Source organism: Lichenostomus cassidix, chromosome 1Aa (genome assembly GCF_008360975.1).
Source record: "Lichenostomus cassidix isolate B80296 chromosome 1Aa, HeHo_3.0, whole genome shotgun sequence".
Lineage (NCBI taxonomy): Eukaryota > Metazoa > Chordata > Aves > Passeriformes > Meliphagidae > Lichenostomus > Lichenostomus cassidix.
Window position 1 is genome coordinate 128,356 of NC_139480.1, and position 22,250 is coordinate 150,605.

Sequence of the window (22,250 nt, forward strand, 5' to 3'; positions counted from 1 at the left end):
ACCCGATTCTTTTGTTCAGTGTGAGCTCAGGAGGCATGACACCTGTACAAACGGAACCAGCTCCTGGCAAGTGAAGCCAGGGCTTGCTTGTCAGGGCTTGCTTGCAGGGGTTGATTGTTTTTTGGAGAAATACTTTCTTTCCTAAGCTTGATTACAGTGTTGTTTTGGGGCATCATAATAAGAAACTGAATTAAATTTCACGTTTGTTGTGGCAGGTTGCAGTCAAGTGAGTGGGCATCTTCCTTAAGTGCCAGCATTGATATGACTCCAGGTCACGAGCAGTCCTTGCTGATCGACTCCATGGATAACAATTCCAGCAGAGTAAGAATTTGATATTCACAGCTGTCAATTATATGAGCCCTGGCAAATTCAAGAAACTGTGAACCTACAGCAGTAAAATCCCTCTGTAGATGCACATAAATCAGTTGGGCACCGTATAGTTTTTCTGCTCTCGCCATGCTTGAAACATAATTGGATGGTGCTGGTTCATGGAAAACCCGCAGAGAGCAGGGGAACAGGAATATTTCATGAGGATTGCCTTAGTATTAGGATATAACAGTGGAATGATTTTGGGAAGGTTTATGCTCATTAGGTTAAACAAACTTATCTCTGTGGTCTGGGGGGGCTGTGGATGAAGGCAGCTGGGGACACATTCCTTGTAGTGACTGGTCTCTCTTTATTCTTCCAGACTCGGAATACTCTTGGACTACGACGCCTCTTACGCTCTGTCTTCCGCTCCCGGACCCACTTGCCTCTGCTCATAGCCATGTATCTGCTTGCTCTCCATGTCCTGCTCTTCCTGTGCTTTACAGGCCACCTGTGACCAGGAGTGAGCCTTTTATCGAGCCTCAGCCCTGTGCGTACCAAGGGCCTGCATGCCCTTGTAGAAGGGCAGCACTTCTCCCAGCTGCCTTCTTTCCCAAACCAACCCTGAAGCAGCAGCTGCACCCACCCACCTGGGTGCTGCTGTCAGAGTCAGTGCCAGTGCTGGGGAACTGCTCCCAGGAGATCTGTCATTCCTTCGGTGTTTCTACATGAGTGGTTCATTTTCTGAGCCAGGGTTGTGCTGCAAGCCTCAAGGACAGCATCTGTTCCTGTACCTGGGAGTAGTACCACTCATTTTAGATACTATTGTGCTGCAGTAGGAATAATAAAAATACTCTTGAGTTGCTGCAGTACTTCAGCACTTCTAAAACTGCAGAGTCTTCCCCCTCTTAGGCTGAATCCATGCGTGGGTTTGGAGGAACACTGTAGCTGGATGTAAGAGAAAGAATTGTCTTCCCTTTATTCCACCCTTTAGATTTGCTCCATAGCTCAGTGCTGTCTGAAGTGCATATCCTAAAGAAGTTATGGGCACCTTAAGGAATGTGAATCTTAAAATCATGTTTCCTGCTCAGTTGCATCTCCTGTTGAAGAAGGGCAAAATTAGTATATCTAGCCCTAGTGAGCATTCCATTTAAAATCAGTCAGATGTCTGCCCTGACAAGCCTGTAAAATAATGCCATTTAGTTATTTAAAAGGAATAAACATGAAATTTTTTAGCTCTTAAGTTAAAAACCCTCCTATTTATAGCAATTGTGCACCTCTGGTGATGGAAAGCGGTGCCTTACCTCTAGAAGTGAGAGCAGCCCTGCGACTGCCTTCTCATCCACTGAACACTCATCATGAGACTGAACCTGCACAGGCTGTGTTGAAGGGGTCCATAAAGTGTGGTGTGGGCCCAAAGCAAAGGCAGAAACTCTGGATGTAAACTCTCTCTCCCCAGTGCTGAGCAAGGGGCCAGAGTTCTGAAACCTGCTGGCATCTCTGGTGTAGAAAGCTGGCGCTGGTGTTCAGGCATGTTTGGACCCAAACCAAATGATGCAAATGGACTAGATCTTTTAGGATGTATAAAAATATTGGTATCTTTCCATATGTTTTCTAAAGACCTCCTGAATTTGAGACTACCCTCTTCCAAAAGGAGAATGTCGAATGTAGAGGAAGTTCCAGTCATGTTTTCTGTCAGATCCTGAGTGGTCATTTCATTCAGAGTACTGGCCAGGAGAATCGTATCTGCCTCTTAGTAGAGTATTAACAGTCACATTTTTCCCATGAGAAAAAGGTAGTTCTTTTAATATTGCTGGTAAACTAAGCTGCTCTAGCCAGTGCACAAAGCCTGTTTGAGGATGGATTGATTACACTGGTAGCTAAACCAGCTGGATCTCTGGCAGGTCCAGAGCACTGGCACTATATATCCACTTGTACACTGTCCATGATGATCAGTGTGAACTTCCTCCAGCTACATAAAATTCAGTGACCAAATAGTTTGTCTATAGCTTCCTGGGCTATGAGCTCCTGTATGTACAATAAAGTTTATTTTTCAGATGGAGTTTGTGTCATGTTGTCATCCAAGTGGAGAGTGTAGTGCTGCTGTATCACCACAGCCTGCATGGGACATGGTGGGGCTGGAGGTCTCTTTTGTGTGCACTGCTTTGTCTGATGGTTGCAGAAGCTCTGTTTCATTATACGATGTGAATGCCTATGTGATGACCTTTATTCCTATCTCACCTCTAGCTCAGCCTTTTTCTGTTGAGCTGAAAGAGGCTAAAAGAAGGAAAATAGCACTTGAATAGGCAATGACTCATGGCTGGGGTGTATGGAACTAATAATTTTAAGGTCCCTTCTAACCAAATCATTGAATGAATAGTTAAAGCAATTCCAGTAAAACAAGCTCTACTTGGGTTTACTTTTCCACATCGGCCTGAACACTGCACCCTGTTAGAGTAGGTCAACCCCAGGACAGATACAGGAGTTGGCAACAGTGAGCTGGAACATGCTGATAACTCAGGTGGGACAGTTAAACTGTCCCCTTTTCCAACTTTCTGTAGCCAAAACCAGGTACCCTTGTTCATAGTCACTACTACAGCACACCATCAAATGAAAAGCCAGTGTTTGGGTGTTGTAAGGCTGTAGATAACATTTCCACTTTGTCAACAGGAGCAAGGATTATAAGCAAAGTATGCTTCCTTAAAGCCATGCATTTTTTCCTGAACTGAAGAAAGGCACGATTCTGATGCCTCAGATGTATTTAAATATTTTATACATGCAGATAGAACAGTCATAATGTAGATTAAATATAGGAATAAAACCTAAAAAGGAACTCCTGGTCTGCTAAGCATATTCTGACTGAACAGCTTTGTGGTTTGACCTGATGAAAGATGGGGCCTTTTAGCTGATGTTTCCTGTCTCAACCATTTCAATATTTTGTTTCTTCTCCAATGGACCTGTCCCACCTTGATTTTTGATCTATCTTCAATAGAGCCTGAGAAGGAGATCAACCAATGAAGCTGTGTTCTGTCATCACTGGGACACTCATGCCAATTCAGCACCACCACTGAGGCTGAGACAGGGTCTGGTTTTGTGCCAGGAGGAAGGCAACATCGTGGGATAGGGAGGAGTGGATACAAGTTACTGCATGGAGCTGTAAGGGAGACCCTCCTGGCCCTCTCAGCTCCCATTACAGGTGTGAGGATGTGGGAAAGGCAGACAAAGCACATGATGAGATAGAAGAAAAGGAACTTATGGTGGTGCCCTCACCAAGGACTGATCAACCCACCCCTCATAATGAGAGCTGCATTAAAATGGCCAGTGCTGAGGAGAAACAGAGGGGTACAGTCACAGTTGAGTCACTCCTGAGCAGAATGAAAGCACCCAAGTGCTAGACTTGCCTCCCAGGAGCCTGAAACTGGGATGTCACCAGATGACTGACTAAGTTCAGTGCAGTCTTTGGACTGTGCCCACTCTGGTTCTTTCATGTGGCTACTGGTGGTGGTGCAACAAGAAGTCCAAGGTTGATCAAAGGAGTTTTCAGGGCCCTGGGCAGAACAGGAAAAGGTTCAGGAGCACAGTTAGTGTTGCCCTCAATCCTCCATGTAATGGTGAGAGATACTGAAAGTAAAAGGCATGCTCAAGTCATTAATACCTGGCTCCAGCATTTGTGCCTCCACCAGAACTTTGGTTTTTACACCCATTTGAGAGTCTTCTTTAAAACACAAGGTGTGCTGGGACCTAATGGGCTCCCCTGTGCTGATGGGGGAACTGCTGGGTTTGTGCTGTATTGGTGTCTCAGAGCAGAGGCAGCCTGCAGGGGACCTGCAGCACTGGGACCAGTTCTCAGACTCATGACTTGAGCAGAGCTGGGGGCTGGGATGCAGGAAGTGAAAAGAGCTGAAGTTAAAACAGGAACTCAGAGCAGACACAGGCCCAAAGCTGTCGCTTGCAGCAGGTGCTTGAGCAAAAAGCAGCAAGTTTGCCAGCAGGAACGGGTGAGCCTTTAAAGGTAAGAAAACTTGAGACGGTTTTGGGAGTGGAAAGTGAGAAATGACTACAGGTGTAGTGTTTGGTGGGCAAAGACAACTCCTTCCTGACCAAGCATGTTTAAGTGGATAATGCTCAGCATTTGCTTCTCAGGCTGTTGTCCTGTCATCATTCTTGTCCTTGTGTTAGAGACTCTAGAGAACCACTTTTCCAAATCCACTGGCACGACTGTGCTGTGTGGTAGCCCTATATTTGTGCTGTAATGAATGTTTTCCCAGAGCAAAATGGGACAAAAAATGGGTTGAGATAGTACCCTGGCTGATATTTCTCATCTGGACAGTGTCCAGAGCCTCATAATGAGATTACAGCCTGCAGTTTGTCATGGTTCCCACAATGCATAGCAGGTGGCTTCAGAGAATGGGTGGTCAAGAACCATTTACAGCAACATTTAAAACCTTGAACCATCTTACTTGAGCTCAAATCAGCGGCCCTGATGACAAGCAGCCCTATGCTAGCTGGATATTGCTGCTGGTTTATGCTTTACAAAAATGAGCCATAAAGTAAAAATCTTCGGCATGAGAGATGCCAATAAACTAGGGAGGGGAAATGGAGAATAAAGGTGGTATTAGATTGGGCTGTGTTGTCCATGTGAGCCTTCCTGCTTCCCCTGCTGCTAATTGCATTTTGCTGTTTCCAGCTTGGCACAGGATTGCTGTCAGTGGGGAATGTTACAGACCTGCTGTGGTCCTAAGGCACCTAGAGAAGGCCTAAAACAAGGTCTTCACTGTATATCAGCCTTAGCCCTTCATCTCCTCCCTTAGCTGACTACCTGGCCTTTGTTTAACAAAATAAAGAATCATCTCTGCTGTGCTCATTTGGTTTCTGTTCTCTTCGCTCCCTGGTCTTACAGTGCTGGTTCTCTGAAAAGGACAACTTGAAACTCAGCTGGAAAGCACAGCTTGAAACTGAGCAGTGTGCTGCACTAAACCGGAGGGTTATCCACTTAAACAGCTTTTGATGTGGGACAGTTAATTACTCAGCATAAACAGAGAATTATTTAATTACTCAGCATAAACATTTTGCTTGCACAGAGGGCAACTGCCTCAAGTGTTCAGGGCTGTCTGAGACTTCCATACAGCCGTGGGAGTGAGGGGTTAGCACACTTGAGCAGCACATGGTAAAAGTTGCTGTTAACTGAGGATCCAGCACACAGGAGATCTCTTTGTTCCTGTTGATTTGGTCATAGCTTGGTGTGATGGAGAACAGGGCTCAGCTGACTCTTTCCTGCACATTCTCTCCCATCCTTCTACCCCACAGAAAAGCTGCTTTGGGCAACACAGAGAACAGCTTTGGGTTCCCCAACACTGCAGGCAGTAAACAGGGTGAGATATGAAGGGCTGGGGCTCTGATGAGAGTGCCTGCTCTGGGTTGTAGGGGCAGCCAACTCATCTTTTGCTCTTCCCCATTTTGTAAAAACTCAGTTCTTTGGAGGAAGCTTTTTCATCATCTTTTTTTCACAGTCACCTTGAAAATGAAAACGCAGGGGTTTTAGATTGCACATTACTTTTAACTTCCTCTTCCTGGGCCCATCACTTCCTCCAGGCCTGCAGGAGCAGTTCCACCGCAGCCTCAGCCAGTTTAGCCGCACACCCTCAGTGCTTTTAGCCCCATTTCCCATTTTCTCCATGTGACAGACGTGAACACCACACAGCACCAGCTCTGTCACACCACTGTCCAGCCTTGCTCTGACCCTTCTCTAGGCTACTGGGCAGAGATTAAAAGGTTGAAAAACAGACAAGAGGCTTGATGAGTCCATCTCAGTTCCAGCAGCACAGTGTCATGGTGTTGGAGCATGCCACAGTTGTTTGTGCAATCGTGCTAATAAGAGGGTTAATGCAGGGAACAGCCTCCCACAGCATAGAAAATTAATATATGTTGGAAAAGCAGAATCTGGTAATTGGATGCCAGCGTTCATTTACATTATAATAAGGTGTGTGTTCTAACTGCAGAGTCAGGGTGCATGAAAGCTGTGGTTTACACCTACGCTCCCTGTGTGTTTTGCTGTAAGATGTGCTGGGGCTCAGGAGTAGCTATTTTGGGGTGCCCTGTGCTGTATGAGGACCAGATGTGTGAGAACACGTGGCCTGCAAGGGCCCCTTCTAGCCCAAGTTCTGTGTGATTGTGTGTGAGCCAACTGTGGCCATGCATGGCCACCCTGGGCAACACCACGTCCTTCTGTTACAGATGTGGAAAGCAGTTGTGGGACACAACGTGTCAGTGAAGGTGGAGGCTCAGGGAGACGACTGGGACACAGACCCTGATTTTGTGGTGAGTGTCTGGTGTGGTAACTCTTATACTGGTGGTGTGAAGAGTTCCTGGCCCTGGGCACTTGCTGCTCAGCTGGGCCAGGGCTCAGGGTTCAGCACAGCATGCAGCACCACTGGCAGGGCAGGATCAACCGAGTTCCGCCAGCCAGTCACAGGTACTGTCAGGTCACCTGTCTGAGCCACTTCTGACCCATCTCCAGGTTAATCTCCAGAAATTCCCACATCAGTGCATCCCCACCATGTCTGACCACAAGTAATGACACTTAAGGAGTATGGAATATGCAGGGTTTTTTAAACCTGCTCTCTGGTAACTTCCCGTGTCCACCCCACAACTAATGTTACAAGACACAGCGAACACTTACATTTGCTCTGTCCCACACTGCTTGTAACTGCACAGGATCCAGGATTTCCCTCATTTATTTTTCCAGATGGAAAATCCTACTCTATTTACAGTCAGCTTGTGCAGGTGCAGCTCTGTGCCTCTAACACTCTTGTTTTCTATCTAGTCTGACTCTGAGTGAGCTGGTGAGAGAGCAGAAGACCTTGGCCTGGGGAACCCTCTGCATTCATTCATACATTTTCCATTTGGTTCTCTATTAGTTTCCTAATAAGCCTCCCCTGTTAGACAACAGTCCTGTGTTTTTGAGATTCAGTCTTGCAGAGTTACTTCCAGTAAGAAATTCTAGTTTGGGACAGAAAACCAAATTCCCTTCTCATAGTTTCAAGTTATTAATGTTTTAGGAAAAATCTACACTGTCCAGGTTTTTTTCTTACTTAATTTCTTCTATTTGTGGAAGCATTCAAACTAAGCCTGAACAGAATAAGACTTTATACTATTTTTTTCATTTCTATTTCATATATACCTATTTTCAGCTTTACTGTATATTAGCCAAGACTTTACAGATGCTTCACTTTATCGAATGTACATCCAGACCTTCCACAAAGCTACAAAATAAGGCCGCGATAGCCAGGCCCGAGGGCTGAGGCTGAGGGCTGAGGTCACTGAGGTTTCTCCAGTATTTTCCCGAACAGTGAATTCCGCAGATTCCTGCTGTCACCTCGGCTCTGTGGAGTGGGTCGGACCCCGGCCCGGCGCTGCCCTCCGGGGCGTCGGCGGCCGGCGGGATGGGGTGCCGGGACCCCTGGGCAGTGCCTGGTCCGACGGAGCGGCACTGAGCCCCATGCGGGCCGGGGGCTGACGGCCGCGGTTCGCCCCGCAGAACGACATCTCCGAGCGGGAGCAGCGCTGGGGAGCCAAAACCATCGAGGGCTCCGGCCGCGCCGGGCACATCGAGTGAGTGCGGCGGGGCGAACCGGGACCGCGAGACTTGGGAGATCAGCCCTGCTGGCAAAGAACGAGCCCTGCTGGCGGTGGGGCACGGCCCTGCGGCAGGACGAGCGGGGCTGGGGTTCGCGGCGGGGCCGGGAGGGCTCTCGGGCCGCTATCTTGCGGCTCCTCGCTAGCGTGCCATCCCGAGCGCTGCGGACGATCAGCGCGAATACCTGCGCATGGGGCTGCTCCGGGTGCAAAGGCTTCCCCGCCCTTTCCCTGCCCGGGTCTGATCCACGGCAGCAGCTCCCTCGGGACAGCCCAGCGCAGCCCCACAGTGTGCCCAGTGCAGCACGCAGAAAAAGGAATGTGTGGGGTCCCGAGAAAGCCGGGGTGAATCCCTGAACGGGGTTGCAGGAGAGGGGCTGGATGTCCCCCCTCAACTCATTACTCTGGTCCCTTGGCAGATCCTGGGATGCCCTCTCAGGCACAGCGCAGTGCCTGGCACCCAGGGGAGCTGCATGGTTCTGCAAAATCCCACACTGAGCTGCCCTGTCTCTGTCTCCAGCATACATCAGCTGAGGAACAAGGTATCAGAGGAGCATGAGGTCATCAAGAAGAAGGAGCTGGAGACTGGCCCCAAGGCGTCCTATGGCTATGGGGGCAAATTTGGAACAGAGCGGGACCGAATGGATAAGGTAACAGCTGTGGAAGGCTTCCTTGAGCCACAGTGGAAAAGTGCTTTTCTCATAAAGGAAGGGGCATCCCTATTTTCTGGCCTGACCCTGAAGGGAGAGAATGGAGTTTGCATGGCTGCTCAGATTCACACACATCCAGCTAGCCCATAATCTGTCTCGAGGATCTGTTTGAATTCATTTATATAACTCATCTCTATCACTTCTTTGTAATGCTACCTTCAGCTGTGAAGGACTTTTGGTGGCTGTTCAAGCCTGCTGCAAAACAAATAAATCTGGTGCCTCCCTACTTGTGCTTGGAGAACTAATGTATAATAATTCCCTGCTCATATTCTGCATTACAGACCTTGTATCTCCTCAAGATAAAGCCCTAGACATCAGATCTGGTCTGTGTTTTGTGATAATCATCCTCATCATGCTTTTTCCTGCACCTTTCAGCACTTAATACTTCTTTTTCAGAAGTGAGATTATTAGATTGCAGTAGAGTTCAGTAGGTGTGGCCACTGTGGGATTGAACAATACCAGGATGGCAGGGTGAGAAACAGACTGTCCTGAAAAATTCCCTGCTCTCCCTGCCAGAGGTGTGGTAGTCAGGAACTGCACACACTCCTCAGCAGAAGGGCCAGAAGCTGAACACTTGCAGCATCCTAGTGAAACTGGACAAAGGCCAAGAAGCTGCTCAACTAAAACACCTTCAGTCTGGTCCAGTAGTCTGAACACAGCTGCTCCACTTTGGCCTAGAGTGTCTGTGGTTCCTGGCCACTGCACCTCCAGCAGGGAGAGCAGGGATCCTGGCCTGACCTGTGGCCAGGTTGCTGGCCCTCACTGTCAGATACAGAAACAGGGAGTGGGTGCCAGACCTCTGCCTGGAGTTCTCGGCTGTGTGTGCTTATCTGCACTTTTCTCTTGTTTCCCCTGTGATTATCCACCATGCAACTCCACCAGCCTTTGAGAGCAGCTGGTATTCATCATCCCACACTTTGCTTAGTGAGAAGGCAGTGGGGACGGTTTGTGAGATGACAGCCCTTGAGGCTTCTCCCAGGCTTCAGAGCAGAGCAGGTGCAGGCAAAGACCACGTGGAGGGCATGGCCACCATCAGCACAGTCAGCTTGGACCTGTTACAGCTTGGACCTGTTACACCGTGGCTGCGAGTGTGCTGGCAGCATGTCGAAGCAGCTGTAGTCCCTCTGTCTGTCCACCATGGATGCTCATGTCACACTGTCTCTCCTCTCAGTGCGCAGTAGGACACGAATACATTGCTGATGTTGAGAAGCACTCCTCCCAGACAGATGCAGCCCAGGGCTTTGGCGGCAAGTTTGGAGTGCAGCGGGACCGAGCTGACAAGGTATGTTGGACAGTGCTGCATAAATATGTACCTGTGACCTGTGCTGCTCCTAAAGCACTGTTGCAGGCCAGATTGTGGCTTAGTTTTCAAAGCTCCAGGTGTGCAGGGTGTGCCATGTGCCATGGTCTTGCTGAAGCACAGGTCACCTGTTTGCAGGGCAGTGACTGATGACTGATGACAAGTGGAACACTTGTGGAGGTAGCTGGTATGCATTGATATGGTGGGCCTGTCCCATCCAGGCAGAACACTGTTTGTCCAGGTGTTTGTGGTGTTTGCCTTGGGGGGGGGCGGAGCTGGGGTGTTTGCCCCTGCATTCTGCAGCACAAGACAGGGAGCAGGTAACAGCCTGGCCCCAGGGGAGAGAGGCTGAGACTCGTCTTGGTCCTCAGGATGATTGACAGTCCTCCCCTTCTCGTTCCAGTCGGCACTGGGCTTTGAATACAAGGGTGAGGTGGAGAAACACTCGTCCCAGAAAGGCAAGTCTGTGGGTACATGTGGCCCCTTGACCCTTTGCCCAGCTTCTTTTCTGGTCCCAGTATCCCATGCTGTTGACTGTGGCACAGTCTCCTGTCATTTGTTTCAGATTCCTCTTCGCAGTCCATCGCCCTTGTGGCCCACAGTGTCCTGTCACCATCCTCATATCATACATCCTGCTTGTCTCTGTGCTTTGCTTTGGTAGAAACCCCATCCTGGCTGAGCAGAGGAGACAACCCCACCCTGTGATGGATGGCTGGTGCTCCCTCTCCTCTCAAAGCCCTTCTTAGAACTGCTCCAGAGGAAGCCCAAGCACTGTAGCACTTGAGAAATGATTGCTGGAAAAGCAACTCTGTAGGAAAAGGTACAGCAATGGATATGGAAACAAAACCCCATAGCGTATCCAAACTTCTGCAGAATTCTGCAGATAATTCAAAAAACAGTGCAAGAATCGAAACAAATTGTATTTGAAATATTCTGCACTCAGGAGAAGATGAAAGAGCATGGTCTGTTGCTGTTTCAGGTAAATGTGAGGAATACTGAATTACCAAGGAAAGAACTGAATCAGGTTCCTTTAAGAGGAAACTATAAAAGAAGGGAAGTGGTTTGAGGCATTCTTGGTTGATCTTAATGAATCACATGCAGTTGTGCTACATTAACATATTAATGTAGACATAGAAATTCATCAGGCTGTGTGAAACCACAGAAATTGCTCAGGAAATAGAAATGTCATAAATAGGATGTTTTGATTGCTTCTCATAAAAATGTGCCCATGCTGGAAGCTTCAGCAGCAAGGTAACAGTCATAAAATCTATGTTTATCAAAAACAGCTCTCTTAAAGAACCATTTCATAACAGCCCTATGGGTAGATAATAGTTTAGTGACAATAAGTTTAAGAATTCTTAGGACTTACACATTAAATGACGGAGCTTTTATGAAACAGAGATCCATTCTGGAATATGAAATGTTCTTATGTGTATTTCTCTAGATCACAGTCTCCATGGATTGTACAGCTGAAGTTGTTGGAGAAGCCTTAGCTCAGTCCTGTGAAATGCAAACCTGGGAGAATAGCATCAGGGAACAGGGAAGGGTGACTCTGATTTACTCCTGAAGAGCAGGATTTGGACACTAAGCCAGCAGGTGTCTGAAATGAGGAGTCTGTACAGCCAGGAGTCAGGCTGGAGGCTGCAATGTCTCAGGAATCAGCCAGGAATAACCAGGTGGTCCTTAGAACACAGCTGAATGGGGTTGAAGCCATTAATGGGTCATTAGTTTGGAGAAGGAAAAAGAGAGGCCCAAGGCAGCTGTGCTGTGCTCTCACGCAATGCCAGTGAGAAGAATGGGAGCATGTCTGCAGAAAGGGGGTTCAGCCTTGGTGGCAGTCCCCAGGATCAGGTGCTTCCTTGTGGAAGCTGAGATCCCAGTATAGCAAACATGAGCCCTTTTGCCATTCTAGTACTACTTCCAAGGCTCACTGTACTTACTCACAGCTCTTTCCCAAGGCTGGCAGACCACAGGCTGAAATCCTGGCTCTGGAGGTGGGTGAGAGAGTGATGTCCCAGCTGTCAGTGCCCAGGTCCTGCTTGGCTTTACCTTTGTGGGTGACTGAGCTCCCACTGTTCTTGGCACATCTGTTTTCTTCCTTTCCTCCTGGTCTGCTGTGTCTCCTGGTGCCCTGACCCACATTTGCCTTGTGCCCCCACTCCTGTGGGCTCTCATCCATGGTGCTCCCTGCCATCCACTTTGTCCCCTCCAATCCTTCACTTTCTGTCATGTTTTCCATAATCTCTGCTGCTGTCCCTTCTGCCTGGTGGCCCTTCCCAGTGCTGGTCCCCATCCTCTCCTCACCAGCCCCATGCTGGAGGCAGCATTTGACTCTGTACACCACTTCAGATTACTCCAAGGGCTTTGGTGGTCGTTATGGAGTGGAAAGGGATAAGGTGGACAAAGCAGCTGTGGGATTTGACTACAAGAGCCAGACAGAGAAGCATGACTCTCAGAAAGGTGAGCCATGGCAGCCTGGTGAGCTGGGGTAGCTGGGTGAGGTGGGAGATCTGGGGGAGCAGGGGAAACTGAGGGAGCTGGGTGAGCTGGAGGGGCTGGGGGTGCTGGAGGAGATGGGGGAGCTGGGGGAGCTAGCTGAGCTTGGGAAGCAGGCAGTGTCAGGGTTGGAGCTGGGGATTGTGCCCACTGGGACTATGGGATACTGTGCAGGGCTTTTGGAATCTGCTGCATGAATAGTGCAAGAGCTACAGGGAGCTGTTGGATGCCCACTACTTGCAGCAAGGGAATGGGTCAGAAGAGGAAAGCCATTGCACAGTGCGTGGCTGCTGGAAAGACTTCAGGCTAAAGGAACAGGAGCAGAAGAGTTCTGTGGGCATAGGGATCTCTTGGACAGCATATCACCAAAGGAAGAGTGAAGGGGAAGCCCAGAAAGGTGCTAATAGCAGGTGACATATCCCAGGGAGGAGGGAGGGCTGTTGCTGTGGCACCAGTGGGGAAATCTGGCTTTGTTCCATGTCTATCTCTAAGTCCTGGGCACGAAAAACCTGTGAAAACAGCCTGAACTCACATTGCTGCCACTTGTCTCCTTCCCTCCCTTGACTGTTCTCTTCCATGGCCTGATCTGGATCCCTGTGGCTGAAGACTATTCTATGGGCTTTGGTGGGAAATTTGGGGTCCAGAAGGATCGTCAGGACAAGAATGCCCTTGGCTGGGACCATCAGGAGGAAGTGCAACCCCACGCATCCCAAACAGGTCAGGCAATGGTGGTGGTAGCAGCTTCCTTGGAGCACATACAGACCTAGAGCTTGTGGTTTATAGTAAGAGATCCAGCTGCTGAAAACAGAATGTGTTCAGTACATTGCAGAGCAGCAGAGACACAGCGGACCCCAAAGCTCAAGGGCAGAGTAGGTGTGTGCTAAGATCAGTGGGGGACATGGAATATGAGTCCCTGAATCAGGATTCCCAGACTCTGCTGTGCTTTCTCTGTGGGGGACATTCCTAACCCTAAGCTCATTGTAAAGAGGAGCACAGAGGAATGAGGCAGAGCAGATCCCAGGAATTCCTTGGGTGCAGCATGTTTGACTTCATGCTCCACTCCAGTGGGGTGACTGGCCTCTCACCCCTGTGCCTTGGACTCAGGTTTGGCAGCTACAGCCCTGCATACCTGTGCCCTCTAGCTGAAAGGACAGAGTGATTAGTCCTAAAAGCTACTGTCCAGAGCACTTAGCTTTATCTGTATCTCATCAATATGGAACTAACTAAAGATAACACATACAAACTCATTTCACTGGTCACGGCATACTGAAGTCAGAGGTATACACAGAATATAAAATACTATAAAATAACATTTTTTCCATACAGACTATGCCAAAGGGTTTGGAGGCCGTTATGGGGTCCAGAAGGATAGAGTGGATAAGGTAAGACTGCTGCAGGCTGCAATTGCTTCCTCCTAATCACTGCTTTTTGCCCAGCTGAAAGAGATTCCCCAGGTGGAGGTGAGATCCCAGTGCTCAGTGTGGCAAAAGGGAACTGGCCGAGTGTAAAATACCAGAGGGTGCAGAGGGATGCAGCCTGGGGAGACTATAATGCAGGGAATTCCTCATGGCACTGTCTGTAACTCCCTACTTTTCTGCTGTTTGTTACCTTCTGCAGGTTTTTCACTCCTATCTAAGAGTGGCTCATGGTCTGTTCAGGTGCTAAATCTTCCTGCACACCTTGACAAACCCCAGCAGGGATGGGATTGGCATAGATCAATCTGCCATGCATGAGGTCACCCAGTTGGCTGGTTTGGGTTTTCTGTTTGGGCTTACACCAGGCAAAGCCTCATCTACAGTCACAACTCAGGCACTGGGATTAATTCTGTGGTTTCCAGGCTGCCCTGAAGGCTTGGTCAGCAAAGGGGGTCCTGCCACTGGGTGATGACCTCCACGGATGTTAATAGCCTAAAATATGCAAGTCCTGGGGCTTTGGGGCATTTGGAAGAGGCAGTGAGGGTGTCTTCCCTGAAACTTACTTTCCCTGCTGTGGGGCACAGTGCTGTGCCTGGTACAGCACCAGCGTCACAGTACTCAGGAGCTTGAGGAAGCAGGGGAGGATATAAACATGCTGAAACAACCCACATGGTCCTGTCTGTGCTGCATGTGTAGTCTGAGCCAGCAGCAGAGAGGGAACGTTGTCCTGCCCTTGGAAGAGATTGGCACTCTCTGTGAATTTAACAGCAGCAAATGGAGAGGCACTGACAAAAGGCACATCTTCTATGTGGTCAAAAACAAGATACAAAAGCAGATGAGGACTTGGTAAAAGGGCTGTGGATCATCTGGGAAGCAGGATGGAGAGAGGAGATAAGCAGTTCTTGTTTGGCTCAAAGTGAACATGAATTGGTGCATTTTGAGAATACTGAAGCATAACCAAACATGGTAAAAATTAGGATATTTGGGCGAGTAACTAAGTTTCTGATTGCCTGGTCCTCAGGTGCTGGAGAAATGCTGAATTCACTGCACCAGAGCTGAGCGTAGCAGACCCTCAGGCAGCCTGAGCTGCCTTTTGGTAAAGTTCTGGACACTCAGTGTCAGACGAAGGCTCACACAAAGTACAAATGCTGTCATATACACAGCATGTCCAGGCCTCTGCTGTGACCTGTGGACACCTGCTTCTGAGCCTGCAGGCTGGTTTGCCTGCTCAGGTGTGTTTTCTGCAGGGAGAGAAGAGCTGCTGTCAGGGCTCCATGGCTGCAGGGGTAGTCGGCCACTATTGTCAGCCAGTTGTGATACCTGCAGGCAGCACCTGGTGTAAAGTGTCAGGCTGAAAAGTGGGTCCTACCTGCTGATTCCTTTTTGCATAAAATAGTTTTCTCATGAAAGCAGATAAACCCTCAAGCCATCTCTATCTCACTTTGGTTTTCCTGCAACCTCCTCACTAATACCACTCCCGGTTCAGCATCTCTCCATACCTCCTGACTGTTCACACACAGGCGCTGGTTTTCCAGTTTGTGCCACTGCATGCACACTGCAGATGAGAGAGCTGTGCATCCAGCAGGAAAGTGCTCTCAGGCCTCATGCCACTGGGAGTGCTGGGATGGATGCATAGTGTCCCTGGGCTTTGGGAAGAGGCAGATGGCCAGGCATCCTGCCACACATCACCCCAGCTCTTTGCTGTGGTTCAGGGAGTGCCCCCACCCCTGCTGTCCTGTGCTGCTGCTCAGCCTCCCCCGCTGGGTTCCACAGCACCTTTCTGGCTCTCAGTGCCACTTCTCAGGCAGGGGCACCCGTGTCTTTGTCTGGGGGCAGCAGGCACATCCCCAGGGCAGGGAGGTGTCAGGAGAGGGGACTGCAGCCAACAGCCTCTCCTGGGCCAGGGCAGGTGTACAGGTGAGGACAAACACACCTGGGAACAAAGCTTGCTGTCATCAGTACCCAAACCCAGCACTGGCCTTGCCCAATAAGCTGAACAATTCTTTCACTTCCTCTTGCAGAGTGCTGCTGGCTTTGATGACATGGCAGCTCCCACCTGCTCCTATGAGAAAACAAGACCCCTGGAGGCAGGTGAGACACCCGAGTACCAGCCCTGGGCTTAGGAAGCTGTAAGGGACCTCACAGTCCCTCTGTGGCAGCATGCTGGCAGGTGTGTACTGTGGTGGGATGGGGGTTTAACCTGTGCTGGAGGGCAGGAGAAGGTGGCTATACTGCAAGTTTCTCTGGAAGAGGCAGAGGTCTGGGTCTGGATGCTTGGGGTGGTGGAAGGAAGATGTAGGGCTGGGTCAATCAGCTATGTCCTCACAGGAGCTTCCAGTGGCACCAGCAGCCTGCGGTCACGGTTTGAACACATGGCCAAGTTGGCAGAGGAGGAGAGAAGGCAGGCAGAGGAGGAGCGGCTGAGGCGGCAGGCCCGGGAGCACCAGGTGGCTCGGCAGCAGGTGAGCCAGGACCGTTTTGCTATGTCCTCCAAGGCTCATGAGAGACTTTTCCTCAGAGCCACGCAACTCCATGTCCTTCTATATGGTCTCTTGAGGGTAACCTCCTGCCTGAACTACTTCCCTGCATCTGCCAAGAATGGCCACTGAGCTTCACAGTTGTCACTGGACTTTCCTTTTCAGCACACGGATCAGGACATACCTGCACCCAACCATGGCCCCTGTGCTTTACCCTCAGCTCCTTTTGCCTCCGGTGCCTGGCAAACAGTGTGGTTACTCCTCCCCAGCACTGCCATCCCAGCAGTCTGTATGTGGGATGCATCCCAGCAAACTGGAGATGTTTGGAGATGGGCACCCAACCCCTGTGTTTACCTGCCTGCCCACCTGGTGCACTTCCTGCACTCAGAGGGCAGAGGGGTGTTAACAGTGAAGTCCCCTCCCAAACATGCTCCTCTTCGGGGCTGCCCTGCTATTGTCACCAGCTTGTGAGTGCCCAGGCCCAGAGCAGGTTTGTAGGTGGAGGAAAATATTCTGAGCTGCTCTGTTGGGAATGTGAACAGCCATTTTTCTGGACTCATGAAAAGGGAGTGAGCAGTCTGACAGCTTTTCTCTGGCAGGAAGTCCCATCGAGAGAGGAGGAACACACTGAGGCAGCCCCTCCAGCCATGCCAGCAAGAGTACTCAGCAGCACTGCTGGAGACTGGCCCGTGTCAGCAGGAGAGCAGGTGCCCGGGCAGCCTGGGAGAGCTGGGAAGGGGAGCAGGCAGAGGGGACTGCACCTGAAAGGAGCTGTGCTTTATGGGCAGCCCTGCAGGACGAAGTGGAGCACAGCCACAGTGTGTGAGAGGCTTTGGAAGGATAAGGGGGTGCATTGGGATGGGGATGGGACATGGCTGCACAGCACCTGACCCCATGGGACAAGCTCTGGGAGTGGGTCAGTGCAGTGGTAGAACCATGGGCTGTAGTGAAGTGTGAACAGAGCTCAAGCACATGAGCCCTGAGGGTCTCCAGAGCAATCCCACATGCTGGTTCAGCATGGCCCAAGTAGTGCCCAAGTAGCTCAGCTGTTTCCCTGGTGTGCAGGGGATGATGCTCCCTTTGTGTCCTGGCAGCAGTAAAGGGGCTGCCTTGTGTCAGGTGCTAGGAGTCAGAGAAGAGCTGCCTGTGGTGGGTGCTTTGCAGTTGACTTTCCTGTCACTTTCTTACCTCATGGCAGGAGGCCAAAAGGGAGAATGAAGAAGTACCACCCACTTTGCCACGAAGGCCACCAGATATGGGTGCAGAGCTGTGCAAGGTTCCCAGCCAGGGTCAGCCCATCTGCCGTATAAGTTTGGATGTTGGTGGAGACTATGAGGAGCTGCCAGAGCCCTCTGACTACTGTGACATTACCAGTGGAGGTGCTGACTATGAGGAGCTGCCAGCCCCACTGGGAAAGCTGGATGCAACCTATGACTTTGGAGGAGATGGAGGTGAAGACTATGAGGTGATCCTTCCTCAGGAGCCTGGACAGAGCCAGCCCCACCTGGGTGAGTACTGATGGAGAGCCCATGTCTTGGGGAGCTTGTACCTGTCCACTCACCGCACTGGATGTACAGGACAAAGTTCAGAGGGAATTTTTATACTGAAATCTACTGTGGTCAGGATTGCAGCTCCAGATGGTGGAGATTTGGCTGTGTCCTACTCCCTGTCCAGCTCTAAGGTGCCAGTGAGCTGCATGGGGTGCTGGACCAGATAGCAGGGATCTGCTGGATTGGGGTCTGGGCAGGAGAAGCTTTGGGAGAAGCTGGATGTGGACCAATGCTCTTGCTGCAATTTCCTGGCACGTGGCTGCCAGTGCTGCACTGGGAGCTGAGGGTGCCTCTGGTTCAGCCTATTCCTCACATGGCTGGTGTTTCTAAGACCTGGTCTGATGTAATCTCCTGGTGTGAGAAGCGCAGATAGCTTTTGTCCAAGCACAGGAGCAAACTGCATGGGCCCCTGTCAGTGCTGCCATCCCAACTTTGCTGGTACTGGAGATGGCAAGTGAAGAGGTTGGAGTTATGCCCAACCTTTTCCTTGGGAGAGGAGCATGAAACATCAGGACCCGCCTCTCTCCTTGAAGAAGAGAAGTCACATGTTGCTTTGGGCTGTGGTGCACCTCTCCTTATTGACAGGGTTTGGATGTGCTTCCCCAAAGCTGGGCTGGAGGGTGGCATTGAGCAGGACTGTGTGGCTGCTTCAGTGCCTGTCTCATCTGTCTGTCCTGTATTCTGCAGGGAACATGGACGGGATTTATGAGGGGCAGAATGCCGGGATCTGCGCAGTGGCTCTCTACGATTACCAAGGAGGTAGGTCTGCCATCAGGGCTTAGGGGAAGGTGCTGTGCCCCAGCCAAGACTGAGCAATGGGGACATCAGCAGTGGGGAAAAGATTGTGACTTGGTGATGTAAGTTTCAGCTTCCTGGGAAGCAGAATGAGACCTGGCCTGGGAACTGTTGTGGTCTAGGAATGGTATTCTCCAATTTAGTACTTTGAGTAAAAAAAAAGTGTTGCTTCCCCTCTCAAACTGAAGGCACAAAAGGGCAAAGATCACAGGTTGAGATAAGAACAATTTACTGGAAACAGCAATAAGAAAGCGAATAGTAACAGCAACAATGTTAATAACAAAAGTGTAAGAAAATTATATACTACTCAATTATTCACATGGGAAAACACCCAACAATAGACAAGATTGGATGGCTCCCTCCACCACATTTTCTCAACCCAAAGGAACCCCATTTTCCTCAGAATCGAGTCCCTTTCCCCAAACCCCTGGCATGACATGAGGTGGTATAGAATAACCTCCATGTCTTGGCCATGGCCCCTCCCAGCTACTGCTAAAAATTAGCCTTGTCCTGGCCCAAACCAGGACAGGAACGGAGAAACTCCATCTTTCTCCTGTGAGGTCTTGCTCTTTCTCTGCTTTATCTGTGCTGTTGGATGGGGGTTCAGTGAGGTAAACTCTTGGGGGTTATCAGAGTACTTGTTCAGTCTTTTCCTGCCTGGGGGAGGTGGGAGGAGGAATGTGAACCCAGTCCATCTGGGGTTCTCTTTGTGTTGTGACTGTCTTTTCTTGACAATTTTTGCAGATGGAGATGATGAGATTTCTTTTGATCCTGATGACACAATCACACACATTGAGAAGGTGGATGAAGGCTGGTGGCGGGGACAGTGCCATGGCAGAGTCGGCCTCTTCCCAGCAAATTATGTGAAGCTTCTGCAATGAAATGAGCATTGTGCAAACTGCTTCCTTCCAAACTTTTGCCTGTCTCTGCTTCAGCCTTTTCCATGCTATCAGCTTCATTTGGCTCAGCTTGGTGTATCCAGAGAAATAATCTGTATTCAGAGAAGTATCAAGGAGCAAACTGGCAGTGTTGGAGGGAATGTTTTGTCTTACGCCCAAGAGGATTTTGATTCCCATCCACTTCCAGGTGGGAAAGGTGGGATGGTTTAAGAGCAAATGAGCACAATATAATGTGTCCCATCTCTTCTATCTAGGCTGCCCCACCTCTCAGCCAGCAAGCCTGCAGGAGTGTGTCCTGTTCCCAGTGGGGCAATTCCAGAAAGAAATACCAAATCTAGTCCAGGCAAGGCAAAAGAGATGTGAGCTGTGGGACCTTCTTCAGTTGCTGTGGCCCTGGATCTCATCCTAGTCAGGGGTCAGGGAAAAGAACACTGGGAAAGCCAAAAGTGCCTTTGTTCCCAGGAAGGGTTTCCATTTTTAGGATGAGCCATGTTTGCAGCATGGAGCAGAAAAATGTGAACCTGGTCTTTGTGCCCCTTAAGGGAGTTGTTCCTCTGTAAGATGCAGGTACCATCACAGCAGGAGTAAACCAGGAACAGCTGAGTAGAACAGCACCTGAGGGGCTGTGGGAGCACAGCCCAGTCACTGCCACTGCCAGTAGTGGGTGCAGAGGCTCCCAATGTGGCACTGAAACTTTAAGAGTTCAGTGTGGTTTGCAGTTGAGTTCTGGACCATCCAGCAGTTGACCAAGCCTGTACTACCTGGGCAGGAGTGCAGCTTTCCTGCTCAGTGTTTGATCCCAGGAAAACCCACAGGCTGTGTCTGTCTGTCACAGGAAAGGTGCATTGAGATTCAGGTTAAAAATTACCAATTTTAATGTAATTTTTCCAGAGGTTTCTGGTTTGGGTTTCTGGTTGATTGGCTTTGGGGTTTTTGTTTGGTTTTTTTGTTTCTCTGAGGTAATTTCCACAGTCTGTTTTCCTTGTGCAGTTCCCGCTGTGTTTCCTGCTGTCCCCTTCCAGGGAGGAGAAAGGGGTTCAGTTGGCAGACTCTCCAGTGACACTGGACTGAGGATTTTTCAATGATTTTTTAGAACCCAGAAGGGCATGTAGCAATTAGGGCTGAGGGGCTCACAGCCTGTCTGGGTAGGAGCAACAGCTCAACCCAACAGGTGGGTTACAGAAACATTTCTTTCCCTGAAGAATAAAATCACCGTGTGTTGTGCTCTAAGAAATGGCAAACTGCTCCCAACAAGGCTGTGTGCCTCCTAGTGCCAGTTCTGACTCTCCAGTGCATTTCTTTGGGAACAGATTGGTTATTGCTGGTTATGTCTTGGTAACAGAGCTACAGATAAGCATGTTTGGGTCCAGCCAATGCAGGCTGTGTGACTGCAGGCGTGACCTGCCTGTGTCATCTCCCTTGCCCCAGTGAGCCCCTGCTCCTGGCTCTGCCACAATGTTGGACACTGCTGTGCCTCATGTACGCACCTGCAGATTTGGCCATTGCTCCCACAGCCACACAATCACTTGAGCTTGGACCCAGCTGCACACCCCCCCCCAGAAGAGGTGACTGAGGCAGCGGCAGTAGCCCCATGTGCCCAGCCAGTCCTCAGCCACTGTCACCCAGAGCCACACCACACACAACAGCTGCACAGGGAAATTTTTCAGGCCATAAAGCAAAGCATTTCTGGTGAGTTCAGTGCCACCAGCTCATAGCTCAGTGCTGAGACCTCTCTGTCTGACTGCAGCACTGAGGCCATGGGTGGCCTGTGCAAGCTGCTGTGCTAATGTACAAAGTGCTGCAGCGCCTCCTTGACAGCCTGGGGAAACCCAGCAGACATCAGATTTCAAACCAAGGCATGTAGAGAAGGTGGATGGTGTGACAGCCCCTCTGCTCAGGCCAGGTTTTCAGTCCAAGGCACTGCCCTTGTTCTGCACAGGGCCTCACTCAAGATCTTGCGCAGCCCCAAGGCAGAGCTTGTGGCCATGCTCAGGGCCAGCACATGTCTGGCATCACATGAATTTGCCTTCACAGAGTTCCCTGGCAGTAGCACAGCTGCACCATCTCCTCTGCCAAGCTCAGCACATGGCATCTAGAAAATAAAGACAGAATCCTGGACCTGTAGCCTTGTTCCTAACTTTATTTTGCCATTTTGCCATCAGTGCCAGGCCCACGCAGCTCAGGATGGGACAAGCACCATTGGAAAAGTGAAAAATCATTTACCAGGTACTTACAAGGAGGGGAAAAAGAAAACGAAAAAACCAAAACAAAACAAATCCACTTTGCTAAGAGCCCTCAAAGCAGCTATTTGTGACACTCTGTAAGGGTTCCTTGGAGACCAAAAATCAGTTTTGACAACATCTCCAGCATCTAACACCAAGTTAGATGCCTCAGGTCTCTGATAAAGTTTCCTGAACAGCTTTAGATTTGCACAATAAACCCTCTGTGTGGGGCAGTAGGCTGCCCAGCCTGAGCACCTATGCTCAGGTACAGCCTCAGGGCCGGGGTAATGTCAAGGTGACACCCAGCAGGTACCTGAATCATGGTGGCTGTGAGGTGCTGCCACTCTGTGACAATCCTACTGAGTCAGAGCTCTCTGCACTGGTAATGTTCAAAGGGACCCTTTTTCCAAATGTAACCATGGCAAGTGAGTAGGAAAAAACATCA

General features: G+C 50.0%; 2 protein-coding genes across 4 annotated transcripts in view; both read left to right on the forward strand.

Moving 5' to 3' along the window:
- GOLGB1 (golgin B1) overlaps positions 1-2,368 on the forward strand; it is a 36,173-nt gene extending 33,805 nt beyond the window's left edge. For both annotated transcript variants that reach the window (XM_085080334.1, XM_085080341.1), the window contains 2 exons: positions 216-321; positions 689-2,368. In XM_085080334.1, the coding sequence (XP_084936460.1) occupies positions 216-321; positions 689-823 (241 nt within the window). In that variant the 3' untranslated portion in view covers positions 824-2,368. The remainder of the gene's footprint in view (positions 1-215; positions 322-688) is intronic.
- Positions 2,369-4,173: 1,805 nt separating this feature from the next.
- LOC146442966 (hematopoietic lineage cell-specific protein-like) lies at positions 4,174-21,707 on the forward strand. 2 transcript variants are annotated; one of them, XM_085080409.1, is made up of 15 exons: positions 4,175-4,318; positions 6,541-6,624; positions 7,844-7,917; positions 8,462-8,591; positions 9,823-9,933; positions 10,355-10,409; positions 12,301-12,411; positions 13,054-13,164; positions 13,774-13,829; positions 15,884-15,953; positions 16,191-16,324; positions 16,939-17,046; positions 17,538-17,847; positions 18,577-18,648; positions 19,429-21,707. In XM_085080409.1, the coding sequence occupies exons 2-15, from the start codon at positions 6,541-6,543 to the stop codon at positions 19,563-19,565; spliced, it is 1,563 nt and encodes a 520-aa protein (XP_084936535.1). In that variant the 5' UTR covers positions 4,175-4,318; the 3' UTR covers positions 19,566-21,707. The 2 variants fall into 2 exon arrangements, with proteins under 2 accessions (XP_084936544.1, XP_084936535.1); XM_085080418.1 differs by lacking the exon at positions 16,939-17,046 and having other exon boundaries at positions 4,174-4,318.
- The last annotated feature ends 543 nt before the right edge of the window (positions 21,708-22,250 follow it).